The sequence below is a fragment of the Felis catus genome, chromosome B2, assembly GCF_018350175.1.
Source record: "Felis catus isolate Fca126 chromosome B2, F.catus_Fca126_mat1.0, whole genome shotgun sequence".
Classification (NCBI taxonomy): Eukaryota; Metazoa; Chordata; class Mammalia; order Carnivora; family Felidae; genus Felis; species Felis catus.
Genome location: NC_058372.1, coordinates 117139818 through 117153584, shown reverse-complemented (window position 1 = coordinate 117153584; position 13767 = coordinate 117139818). Strand labels below are relative to the sequence as shown.

The following is a 13767-nucleotide window of genomic DNA, read 5'->3' as shown; positions in this document are numbered from 1 at the left end:
ATTTCCTTAGTGGTTTCCTGGAGAAATAGAACTAACACCTTAAATTTCAATAATCTAGTTCGGATTAATATCAATTTAATTATAATAGCATATAAATCTTTGTCCCTATATGGTTCCATCCTTCTCCCCTTTTGTGCTGTTATTGTCACATAAATAACATTTTATACATTGTATACCCAACCACATGGGTTTATAATTACAGCTTCATGCAATTATCTTTAAATTAAGATAGGAGAAAGGGTTACAAACAGAAAATGCATTTATATTGTCTTTTATGTTTATGACCTTTACCAATGTTCTATTTTTTCATGTGGATTTAAGTCATAGCCTAATGTTCTTCCATTTTTCTGCTAGTGACCAATTCTCTCAGTTTTAATTTTTTTGGGAATGTCTTAAATCTCTCCTTCATATTTGAAAGGTGTTCTGCTGAATATAGAATTCTTGTACTTTATTGTTTTCTGGTTTGAGTATTGGATGTTCTGATATCTCAGTTAAGTGGTTTTGACTGTAGCCAACAGAAAATCCTTTCTAAAACCGGCCCATATTATAAGGACAGCTATGCTCTCACATTATAAAAAACTCAGAGGTAGAGGAGGGCGGGCATTATGACTGCTCACCATTTTAACCATCTTGTCTCCTCCAGACATTCAGAACGATTGTTACTTCTCCACTCCCTTGAAATCAGGAAATCAGGTGTGGCCACGAGACTGACTTTAACCAAGGAATATGAGTAGAAGTGACATGTTCGTGGACGATCCAGTGTGCAGTGCCCCTCTCCTCCCTTTTTCTTTATGTGCGATGCCTAACAACATTCTAGGTTGTGGAGCCAGGTCCTTGGGTGAGGAGGATGACGAGTTGGGCCCCAATATGGACATATCACAGGAGTAACAAATAAACTTCTGTTGCTTTAAGGTTCGGCCGCTGTTAGGCACAGCAGCATAACTGTGCCTATCCTGAGTGATCTCGGGGGCTCCCAGCATAGAATGTTAGGCTTTGGATCCACATCGCAGTGATTCTCTCTGTGTTGGCTTCATGAAGTGACAGGCATTTTTGAGGATCCAGCTGATCCTGCCATCCTTCCCAGGGATTTCATAGTCTGTATCTTTGTTCTATATCCGGATTTCAGAGATCTATGAGAAGTATTACCATATGTCATAATAAAAGTGCTTACAACATAGGGAAACTTTGCTTTATGTAAAAAGTACCTAGTTTTCACATATTCAGTGAATCCATTTGGAGATTCTTTCTAGTTCCTCAATACAGAGCAGATCATCTCCATTGTGACCTTGTTAAAATTTTTTTTTTCAATGTTTTTATTTATTTTTGGGACAGAGAGAGACAGAGCATGAACGGGGGAGGGGCAGAGAGAGAGGGAGACACAGAATTGGAAACAGGCTCCAGGCTCTGAGCCATCAGCCCAGAGCCCGACGCGGGGCTCGAACTCACGGACCTCGAGATCGTGACCTGGCTGAAGTCGGACGCTTAACCGACTACGCCACCCAGGCGCCCCCATTGTGACCTTGTTAAGGGCATTTCTCAGAGTCTGAAACATGGAGGAAACAAAGTAATATTGCCCCATCTGATGTGGAATATCCTATCAAACATGTCTTGGCAGTTTCTTTCAAGAGATTAACCTGTGCTTTTAATTTATTTATTTATTTTAAATATGAAATTTATTGTCAAATTGGTTTCCATACAACACCCAATGCTCATCCCAACAGGTGCCCTCCTCAGTGCCGATCACCCCCCCCCCCCACCCCTCATCAACCCGCAGTTTGTTCTCAGTTTTTAAGAGTCTCTTATGTTTTGGCTCCCTCCCTCTCTAACCTCTTTTTTTTTTCCTTCCCCTCCCCCATGGTCTTCTGTTAAGGTTTTCAGGATGCACATAAGAGTGAACACATATGGTATGTGTCTTTCTCTGTATGACTTATTTCACTTAGCATAACACTCTTTCCAGTTCCATCCACGTGGCTACAAAGGCCATATTTCATTCTTTCTCATTGCCAAGTAGTATTCCATTGTGTATATAAACCGCAATTACTTTATCTATTCATCAGTTGATGGACATTTAGGCTCTTCCCATAATTTGGCTATTGTTGAGAGTGCTGCTATAAACATTGGGGTACAAGTGCCCCTATGCATCAGCACTCCTGTATCCCTTGGGTAAATTCCTAGCAGTGCTACTGCTGGGTCATGGGGTAGATCTATTTGTAATTTTTTGAGGAACCTCCACACTGTTTTCCAGAGTGGCTGCACCAGTTTGCATTCCCACCAACACTGCAAGAGGGTTCCCGTTTCTCCACATCCTCGCCAGCATCTACAGTCTCCTGATTTGTTCATTTTGGCCACTCTGACTGGCGTGAGGTGGTATCTGAGTGTGGTTTTGATTTGTATTTCCCTGATGAGGAGTGACGTTGGGCATCTTTACATGTGTCTGTTAGCCATCTGGATGCCTTCTTTAGAGGACTGTCTATTCATGTTTTCTGCCCATTTCTTCACTGGATTATTTGTGTTTTGGGTGTGGAGTTTGGTGAGCTCTTTATAGATTTTGGATACTAGCCCTTTGTCCGATATGCCATTTGCAAATATCTTTTCCCATTCCGTTGGTTGCCTTTTAGTTTTGTTGATTGTTTCCTTTGCAGTGCTGAAGCTTTTTATCTTCATAGGGTCCCAATAGTTCATTTTTGCTTTTAATTCCCTTGCCTTTGGGGATTTGTCAAGTAAGAAATTGCTGTGGCTGAGGTCAGAGAGGTCTTTTCCTGCTTTCTCCTCTACGGTTTTGATTGTTTCCTGTCTCACATTCAGGTCCTTTATCCATTTTGAGTTTATTTTTGTGAATGGTGTAAGAAAGTGGTCTAGTTTCATCCTTCTGTATGTTGCTGTCCAGTTCTCCCAGCACCAATTGTTAAAGAGACTGTCTTTTTTCCATTGGATATTCTTTCCCGCTTTGTCAAAGATTAGTTGGCTGTACTTTTGTGGGTCTAGTTCTGGAGTTTCTATTCTATTCCATTGGTCTATGTGTCTGTTTTTGTGCCAATACCATGCTGTCTTGATGATGACAGCTTTGTAGTAGATGCTAAAGTCTGGGATTGTGATGCCTCCTGCTTTGGTCTTCTTCTTCAAAATTCCTTTGGCTATTCGGGGCTTTTTGTGGTTCCATACATATTTTAGGATTGCTTTTTCTAGCTTCGAGAAGAATGCTGGTGCAATTTTGATTGGGATTGCATTGAATGTGTAGATAGCTTTGGGTAGTATTGACATTTTAACAATATTTATTCTTCCAACCCATGAGCATGGAATGTTTTTCCATTTCTTTATATCTTCTTCAATTTCCTTCATAAGCTTTCTATAGTTTTCAGCATACAGATATTTTACATCTTTGGTTAGGTTTATTCCTAGGTATTTTATGCTTCTTGATGCAATTGTGAATGGGATCAGTTTCTTTATTTGTCTTTCTGTTGCTTCATTGTTAGTGTATAAGAATGCAACTGATTTCTGTACATTGATTTTGTATCCTGCGACTTTGCCGAATTCATGTATCAGTTCTAGCAGACTTTTGGTGGCGTCTATTGGGTTTTCCATGAATAATATCATGTCATCTGCAAAGAGTGAAAGCTTGACTTCATCATTGCCAATTTTAATGCCTTTGATTTCCTTTTGTTGTCTGATTGCTGATGCTAGAACTTCCAGCACTATGTTAAACAACAGTGGTGAGAGTGGACATCCCTGCCATGTTCCTGATCTCAGGGAGAAAGCTCTCAGTTTTTCCCCATTGAGGATGATATTAGCTGTGGGCTTTTCATAAATGGCTTTTATGATGTTTAAGTATGTTCCTTCTGCCCCGACTTTCTCGAGGGTTTTTATTAAGAAAGGATGCTGAATTTTGTCAAATGCTTTTTCTGCATTGATTGACAGGATCATATGGTTCTTATCTTTTCTTTTATTAATGTGATGTATCACATTGATTGATTTGTGAATGTTGAACCAGCCCTGCATCCCAGGAATGAATCCCACTTGATTGTGGTGTATAATTTTTTTTATATGCTGTTGAATTCTATTTGCTAGTATCTTGAGAATTTTTGCATACTTATTCATTAGGGATATTGGCCTGTAGTTCCCTTTTTTTGCTGGGTCTCTGTCTGGTTTAGGAATCAAAGTAATGCTGGCTTCATAGAATGAGTCTGGAAGTTTTCCTTCCCTTTCTATTTTTTTGGAACAGCTTGAGAAGGATAGGTATTATCTCTGCTTTAAATGTCTGGTAGAATTCCCCTGGGAAGCCATCTGGTCCTGGAATCTTATTTGTTGGGAGATTTTTGATAACTGATTCAATTTCTTCACCAGTTATGGGTCTGTTCAAGCTTTCTATTTCTTCCTGTTTGAATTTTGGAAGTGTGTGGGTGCTTAGGAGCTTGTCCATTTCTTCCAGGTTGTCCAGTTTGTTGGCATATAATTTTTCATAGTATTCCCTGATAATTGCTTGTATTTCTGAGGGATTGGTTGTAATAATTCCATTTTCATTCATGATTTTATCTATTTGGGTCATCTCCCTTTTCTTTTTGAGAAGCCTGGCTAGAGGTTTATCAATTTTGTTTATTTTTTCAAAAAAACAACTCTTGGTTTCCTTGATCTGCTCTACAGTTTTTTTTAGATTCTATATTGTTTATTTCTGCTCCGATCTTTGTTATTTCTCTTCTCTGCTGGGTTTGGGGTGTCTTTGCTGTTCTGCTTCTATTTCCTTTAGGTGTGCTGTTAGATTTTGTATTTGGGGTTTTTCTTGTTTCTTGAGATAGACCTGGATTGCAATGTATTTTCCTCTAAGGACTGCCTTCGCTGCATCCCAAAACGATTGGATTGTTGTATTTCCATTTTCATTTGTTTCCGTATATATTTTTAATTTCTTCTCTAATTGCCTGGTTGACCCATTCATTCTTTAGTAGGGTGTTCTTTAACCTCTATGCTTTTGGAGGTTTTCCAAACTTTTTCCTGTGGTTTATTTCAAGCTTCGTAGCATTGTGGTCTGAAAGTATGCACGGTATGATCTCAATTCTTGTATACTTATGAAGGGCTGTTTTGTGACCCAGTATGTGATCTATTTTGGAGAATGTTCCATGTGCACTCGAGAAGAAAGTATATTCTGTTGCTTTGGGATGCAGAGTTATAAATATCTGTCAAGTCCATCTGATCCAATGTATCATTCAGAGCCCTTGTTTCTTTATTGATCTTGTGTCTAGATGATCTATCCATTGTTGTAAGTGGAGTATTGAAGTCCCCTGCAATTACCACATTCTTATCAATAAGGTTGCTAATGTTTGTGATTAATTGTTTTATATATTGGGGGCTCCCATATTTGGCACATAGACATTTATAATTGTTAGCTCTTCCTGATGGATGGAACCTGTAATTACTATATAATGCCCTTCTTCATCTCTTGTTACAGCCTTTAATTTAAAGTCTAGTTTGTCTGATATAAGTATGGCTATTCCAGCTTTCTTTTGACTTCCAGTAGCATGACAGTTCTTCATCCCTCACTTTCAATCTGAAGGTGTCCTTAGGTCTAAAATGAGTCTCTTGTAGACAGCAAATAGATGGGTCTTATTTGTTTATCATTTGGATACCCTATGTCTTTTGTTTGGAGCATTTAGTCCATTTACATTCAGTGTTATTATTGAAAGATAGGGGTTTAGAGTCATGGTGATGTCTGTAGCTTTAATGCTTGTAGTGATGTCTCTGGTACTTTGTGCAACATTTGTGCAATGGTACTCTGCAACATTTCACTCACAGAGTCCCCCTTAGGATCTCTTGTAGGGCAGGTTTAGTGGTGATGAATTCCTTCAATTTTTGTTTGGGAAAATCTTTATCTCTCCTTCTATTCTGAATGACAGACTTGCTGGATAAAGGATAAAGGCTGCATTTTTTTTTCTGTTCATCACATTGAAGATTTCCTGCCATTCCTTTCTGGCCTGCCAAGTTTCAGTACATAGATCTGTCACTAGTCTTATTGGTCTCCCTTTATATGTTTGAGTGTGTTTATCCCTAGCTGCTTTCAGAATTTTCTCTTTATCCTTGTATTTTGCCAGTTTCATTATGATATGTCATGCAGAAGACTGATTCAAGTTACGTCTGAAGGGAGTTCTCTGTGCTTCTTGGATTTAAATGCCTTTTCTTTCCCCAGATCAGGGAAGTTCTCAGCTATGATTTGTTCAATCTCTCTCTCTTTCCCTCTCTCTCTTTCCTCTCTCTCTTCCTCTTCTGGAATTCCTATTATATGGATATTGTTCCATTTCATTGCATCACTTAGCTCTCTAATTCTCCCCTCATACTCCTGGATTTTTTTATTTCTCTTTTTCTCAGCTTCCTCTTTTTCCATGATTTTATCTTCTAATTCACCTATTCTCTCCTCTGCCTCTTCAATCCGAGCTGTGGTCGCCTCCATTTTATTTTGCACCTCATTTATAGCATTTTTTAGCTCCTCATGACTATTTCTTAGTCCGTTGATCTCTGTAGCAATAGATTCTCTGCTGTCCTGTATACTTTTTTCAAGCCCAGCGATTAATTTTATGACTATTATTCTAAATTCTTGTTCCATTATGTTGCTTAAATCGGTTTTGATCAATTCGTTAGCTGTCGCTACTTCCTGGAGTTTCTTTTGAGGAGAATTCTTCCGTTTCATCATTTTTAGTAGTTCCTGTGGTAGCTCCAAACTGCAGGGCACTTCCCCTGTGCTGTTTGGAGTAACTTGTGTTGGTGGGCGGGGCCGCAGTCAGACCCGATGTCTGCTCCCAGCCCACCGTTGGGGCCACAGTCAGACTGGTGTGTACTTTATCTTCCCCTCTTCCAGGGGCAGGACTCACTGTGGAGTGGTGTGGCCCCTGTCTGGGCTACTTGCACACCGCCAGGCTTGTGGTGCTGCTTCGATGGGATCTGGTGTATTAGATGGGGTGGATCCGCAAGGTGCGCAGAGGCGGAAGGGACAGGCTTAGCTAGCTTTGCCTATGGTGGTCCCCTGCAGGAGGGGCCCTGCAGCACTGGGAGGGAGGCAGACCTGTCAGAGGGATGGATCCACAGAAGCACAGTGTTGGGCGTTTGTGCAGTGCAAGTTCGGTGACGGGAACTGATTCCCTTTGGCATTTCGGCTGGGGGGTGGGAGAGGGAAATGGTACTTGCCAGCGCCTTTGTTCCTCCGCTGAGCTGAGCTCTGTCCTCCGGGGCTCAACAACTCTCCCTCCCGTTGTCCTCTAGCCCTTCTGCTCTCTGAGCAGAGCTTTTGACTTTTAACATTCCAGATGTTAAGTCCCGCTGGCTGTCAGAACTCACAGAGTCCAGCCCCTCCGCTTTTGCAAGCCCGACTCGGGGGCTCTGCCCTGCCCAGTGGGCTGCCCCTCCACCCCCCTGTCTCCCTCCTGTCAGTCCGTGTAGCGCTCACCGCCTCTCTGCCCTTCCTACCCTCCTCCGTGGGCCTCTTGTCTGCGCTTGGCTTGGGAGAGTCCGTTCTGCTAGTCTTACGGCGGTTTTCTGGTTTATTTAAGCAGATGTGGGTGGAATCTAAGGGATCAGCAGGATGAGGTGAGCCCAGCATCCTCCTATGCCGCCATCTTCTTCTATAGTTTGCTTTTTATTTTTTTAATGTTTATTTAATGTTTATTGTGTGTGTGTGTATGTGTGTGGGGGGAGGGGGGGAGAAAGGGCGGGGGAGGGGCAGAGAGAGAGAGGAAGAGAGAGAATCCCAAGCAGGATCCATGCTGTGAGCATAGAGCCCGATGTGGGGCTCAATCTCACAAACCCTGAGATCATGACTGGAGCCGAAACCAAGAGTTGGACGCTTAATCAACTGAGCCACTCAGGCGCCCCAACTTGTTCTTTTTTAAGAAAAACTGCATGATGTGCAGGACAGTGACGGGTTTTAATAAATCTTGTAGGGTGTCCTTATGTCCTAAAGTCCTCCAAACATTTGCCAAGTAAATCAATCAATCAACAAACTTCCGGGTGTTCAATTACTAACACTATACTTATAATTCATTTCTATCTTAAAACCTTTTCTTTTCCCCCTTATTAGGTATACATGTACTTCATAGCTTTCAAAGTCATGAAGTCGTTTTGTGTGTTAGCTTTCCTTGGCTTAGAAGTGAAATGGAATCGAAAGTTATGCAGAAACTACTGACAGCCAAATGCTAAGAATATCTAGTTAGGTTTCTTTGGGTTTCTTTTATGGCATTTACTGTTTGCTTCTTACTGCACCTGACGCATAATGATTTATTGAACAAATACTAATCATTTTTATAGGCTTTTGCACAGATGTTTCTCTCATGGTGCAAAACTGAGCAAAACAGCCAAAGTCGAAGAAAAATGTTGACAGTTAATTGCATTCTGTATATAATGCAATTACCGCCATCAGCAGGTGGCAAATGCACTAATAACGTGAAGTTTTACAAGTCAGCTGTGCAATTGGAAGTACAGGGCAAAGTTGCTGCCATTTCTCTGCTGGTTGACTGAGCCACACGACTGAATGCCAAGCAAAGAGACTGTTCAAGTTACTTAGAGAAGCATCATTTCCAAAGCCAATTTGTTCACAATGGAACTGAAAACAGGGATGAGTGGAATTTGATATGAAGAAAACCCTAACATCTAGCCATAGCACTGCCCAGCAGAAATACCGTAGGGACCACATATGTAATTTAAAATTTTCTAGTAGCCACGTCAAAAAAAAAAAAAAAGTAAAAAGAAGCGGATGGAATTGTTATACTAGTATATTTTATGTAACGCAATGTATCCACAGATTTATCATTTCAACATGTAATCATTGTGAAAACTTGTTAATGAGATGTTTACTTATTTTTGTAGACGAAGTCTTTGAAAGTCAGTGTTTCAAAGCATACATTTCAGTGTGGACTAGCCACATTTCAAGTGCTCAGTAGCCTCTTGGGGCCACCAGACTGGAACACTCAGGCAAACACACCCTTACAGGAATTGGAAGGTGAGGTGACACTCTATAGGGAACACCATAGCTACCGGGGAACATGGCCACCTATTTGCTAATGATGTTCAGAGCTACAGCCCCAAATCTTAGGTATAGCACCTTTACATAGTGCCTTTAAGTCGATTTTTTAAAAAATCTCTTTTAATGTTTATTTATTTTTGAGAGAACAGACAGAGTGCAAACAGGGGAGGGGTAGAGAGAGAGGTGGGGGAGACACAGTCTGAAGCAGGCTCCAGGCTCTGAACTGTCAGCACAGAGCTGGACGCGGGGCTCAAACTCGGGACAGGGGAGATCATGACCTGAGCCAAAGTTGGACGCTTAACCGGCTGAGCCACCCAGGTGTCCCTAAAGTAGATTTTTTAATGATGTACTTACAAGAATTATTAAGTTTATATAACAAGATACTTTCTTTGTAAACCTACTCAGATTGCAGGATGCAGAACAAAATTATGTTTAGTAAAAGTTGAAGTGAGTTTTTATGCATCTCTGGGCAGAAAGAGTTAAAATTACATCTTGAACCACTGTGTCTTACTACTTCAAAAGCAGTCTCAAGTTTCCATCCATAGATAACTTAGAAATACTGTCCTTGGGGCACCTTGAGTGGCTCAGTCGGTTGAGCTTCCGACTTTGGCTCAGGTCAAAATCGCATGGTTCCTGAGTTCGAGCCCCACGTCGGCTGATTGCTGTCAGCACAGAGCCCACTTCGGATCCTCTGCCTCCCTCTATCTCTGCCTCTCCCTTGCTTGCACTCTCTCTCTCAAAAATAAATAAAACACTAAGAGAGAAGAAAAGAAATCCTGTCCTTATTTCCGTTGCAGGTGTCAGCTTAGGTAAATGAGCTCTTTGCTATTCTTCCCAACTCCCTAGGAGCTGTAGGGCTGTAGGTGACTGTGGCTGGTATTGGAGTGGAGTTGCCGGGACTGGTGTGGTCAAAGGAGGCGTGGCACAAGTTCATTATCCAATTTGTTTGGAGCCAACTCATGTTCTGGTTAATTTACTCTGATTCTGCTGAAGTCACAAGTCCAACACATGACCGCTACGCTTCCCTTCAATGTATTGCTTGGCCAGGTGCGATCCGTTCCCTGCTTCGTGACTTTCCGTTACTTCCTGAGCACGTCCCCCCACCCCCCACTATCTCTGCCTGCCGAGACAGACACCTAGCAGCCAATTCCTTGGCTGCTGTTCTGGACGATCCAGACTTTTCTCATTCACTGGTTCCCTCTTGCCAATGTGGACTGCCAAGGAAACCAGCCTGTCAGTACAAGGCCATCCGTCTTTTCAGAGATTAGGGGCTACACTAAGACAGGACCCCTGGCACCTGGCCATCCACGTGCTTGAGAAAGTCACTTCCCCTTTGATAGCCCCAGTTTGCTGTGAAGTCAGCCCCAGTTTGCTCATCAGTGAAGTGAGAAGCACGGGGCAGATGATTTCTAGGTTCCTTCTGGCTCAAACAATACATCATCATTAAAAGGTGAAATTTTAAATTCCAATACAGCCTGCTCTTCCTTTGAATAAGGTACTCCAGTCTAGGATATGCCCTCCTAACATTATGTTAGCCCAATCAGGTAGGAGCTTTCTAGAAACTCTACTTTCTGTAACATTTCATGGATTGGGTGCGGGTGTTAGGGGAACACAGGACATTATGTGTATACTTGTCTGTAAATGTTGATATTAGCAGGGGCGCCTGGGTGGCTCAGTTGGTTGAGCATCCAACTTTGGCTCAGGTCATGATCTCGTGGTTCGTGACTTTGAGCCCCACGTCGGACTCTGTGCTAACAGCTCAGAGCCCAGAGCCTGCTTCAGATTCTGTGTCTCCTTCTCTCTCTGCCCGTCTGACTTGTGCTCTGTCTCTCTCTGTCTCTCAAAAATGAATGTAAAAAAAAATTTCTTTAATGTCGATATTAGCAATTATAGAACTTCTACATTTGAATAAAAAGAAAGCTGTTTATAGAGTTAAGTTTTTTTCCTGTGCTTTTTAAAAAGGAGGATTCTTTCTATTTAAAAACTTGTCATCATAGGCATTTGAGACTTACAGAAGAATATGCACAGCATTATGTATAATTTATGAGAGAAACACCACGAGGCCAAGGTTCCGCTTTAAAATTGGAACACTGTCTCTACACCTTCGTATCTGCCTTTCTCTCCTCTCCCACCACCCACTTTTCTAACCCCACTGCCCTGTACTTTGAATGTTATCATTTGCCTGTTTTTGAAATCTATGTTTTGCATATGATACCACATATGCAAGGTATCTTATGTTATTTAGTTTTGCTTCTTTTTGCAGTTTACACAATGATACGGAGACAGTATATCATCCACAACTTCTCTCTCACTCAATATATTATTGTCTCTGGGATTCATCCAAGTGCAGTTTACTTGTATAGTTCATTCTTTTTATATTGGCCTAAAAATCTACTATGATAGCAAAATACAATTTATTTGGCGATTCTTTTTTTTAAACGCTTATTTATTTTGAGAGAGTGAGAGAGAGTGAGAGAGAAAAGAGAATGAACACAAGTTGGGGAGGGCAGAGAGAGAGGGAGAGAGAATCCCAAGAAGATTCCCCAGTGTCAGAGCAGAGCTCAACGAGGGGCTCGAATATTATCAATGCTAATAATTATATGTACATCATTCTGAGTTTTCTCTAAAATGGTCAAATCGCATCATCTATGAATGACAACAATTTTGTTTCTACCTTTCCAATTTCTATGCCTTTTGTTTCTCTTTCTTATCGTACTATTCTGGCTAGGATCTCTAGTAAAAGGCTGATAAAGAGTAGAGTAGAGCATCTTTATCTACTTTCTGATTTTTAAGAAAATTCTTTTAACATTTCACCATTAAAAATGTGAGCCCTTGGGGTGCCTGGGTGGCTCAGTCGGTTGAGCGTCCGACTTCGGCTCAGGTCACGATCTCGCGGTCCGTGAGTTCGAGCCCCGCGTTGGGCTCTGGGCTGATGGCTCAGTGCCTGGAGCCTGCTTCCGATTCTGTGTCTCCCTCTCTCTCTGCCCCTCCCCCGTTCATGCTGTGTTTCTCTCTGTCTCAAAAATAAATAAACGTTAAAAAAAAATTAAAAAAAAAACCCAAAAAATACAAACAGCAACAACAAAACCTTAATTTAAAATCTATTTTTCTTTTAATATTTTGTCTTCTGAAAATTTATATGAGTAGAAATAAAAAAAAAATTCCTGTTAAGTGTGAACCTTCTGGATAATCTAGGTTTCCATGAAAAGGCTATGTAGAAAATGAAGTTAACTCTTAGATCTGTCAAGAGAACAGATTGTAGTCCCATAAGTAATGAACTATCTGATTTGTTAAAGATTGTCCACTTGTTAACCACATTCAAGGCCACATGTAACCACAAGTGGTAACACTCACCTTAGGAGTGCATTAAGAGTGTGCAATAACAGCCTATAATTCTGAAGTGTTAAACTGCCACTTGAAAAATGGAGCATATTGATATTTTGAAAATATTTTGCAGGAAGAAACTGTTTGTTTAGATTCTGAGGCAGATGAACATATTAACTGGTTCCAGCAAGAATATATGAAGACAGAAAAGGACTGGGGAGAAATCGATAAGAGAATGAGCCGGACTTTGGAAATAAGAAGAAAGTTGATTAGCAGCAGAACACCTCTGAAGGACATTCTTAAAATGTTTCCTTTCTTAAAGTGCCCTTATCAGGTATCTTTATTTGCTTACAACACCTTCTGATTTTAATGTCCAAATTGATTTTTCTCTTTTCTTTTGGAGTGTAACAGAACTATGTAGCAAGATGGTGGGTGTGAATCTTGGTAGGGTGTGTAAGGCTCCACGGGCTACAACTAGGACCATTACAACTAGGTAAGAATTTCTGGAACATGCACTGCCTGCCTTCAGCTTCAAAGATCTCTCTGTCATTACACATATTGTGGAGGCTGGGAGACCACTACTTAGGGCTACTTTGACAGTGTGAAACATTTTCCCTTTGCATGTATGTATGTATGTATGTATTTATTTATTTTTTAAAAAATCTTAATGTATTTTATTTTTTAATGGTTTCAGGAATAAAATTTAGAGATTCATCACTTACATATAGCACCCTTTGCATGCAGTTAGACAATCAAGAAAGTTTACTAAGGAACTGTTAATATGCAGCTTTGCCCAATATCTATTTCCTTTATGATTCCCAATAATTTCATAAAGTGGTTTTAAAATACATAAAGTTTAATAGGTAACTCCAATAACCTTCCATTTAGTTTACCTAAGGTGCCCATTAAAGGGTCCTGTTACAATTTTAGTGTAATTTTATCTGTAGTACATAATGAAAGATTCACCCAAGATTTTAGCCAGTATTATTTCAGAGTAATAGCCAGGAGGCTTTGGCTATTAGAAGAGTATGCCAGATTGACAACCTGCATATTGTTTTAAATCAAAACCATTTCCAACTGAGAGCCTATAAACTTCTTAAATGTAAGCAGCATATTTTAAACATCTTCGTATAAGTTCTCCAAGTGCCCAGCAGAACAGTCTCCATGCAATACAAATGAGAAGTTGATTTTTTTGAATGCTGTGTGAATTGGATGATTGGTGTCTCGGTCTGTTTGGGTTGCTATAACAAAACACCATAGACTAGATGGCTTATGAACAGCAGAAATTTACTCCCCATTGTCCTGCAGGTGGGGTGATCCAAGATGAAGGCACTGGTAGATTTGGTGTCTGATGAGACCCTGCTTTCTGGTTCCTGGATGGCATTCTCTAGCTTCTCTAACTTCACGTGGCTGAAGGGGCAATCTGGCTCTCTGGGGTCTCTTTTGTA

At 40.8% G+C, this 13767-nt stretch overlaps 1 protein-coding gene across 2 annotated transcripts in view; it reads left to right on the top strand.

Annotated features, from left to right (window-relative positions):
* SAMD3 (sterile alpha motif domain containing 3) overlaps nt 1–13767 on the top strand; it is a 55638-nt gene that overhangs the window by 37742 nt on the left and 4129 nt on the right. For both annotated transcript variants that reach the window (XM_045058032.1, XM_023254349.2), the window contains one exon: nt 12453–12653. In XM_045058032.1, the coding sequence (XP_044913967.1) occupies nt 12453–12653 (201 nt within the window). The remainder of the gene's footprint in view (nt 1–12452; nt 12654–13767) is intronic.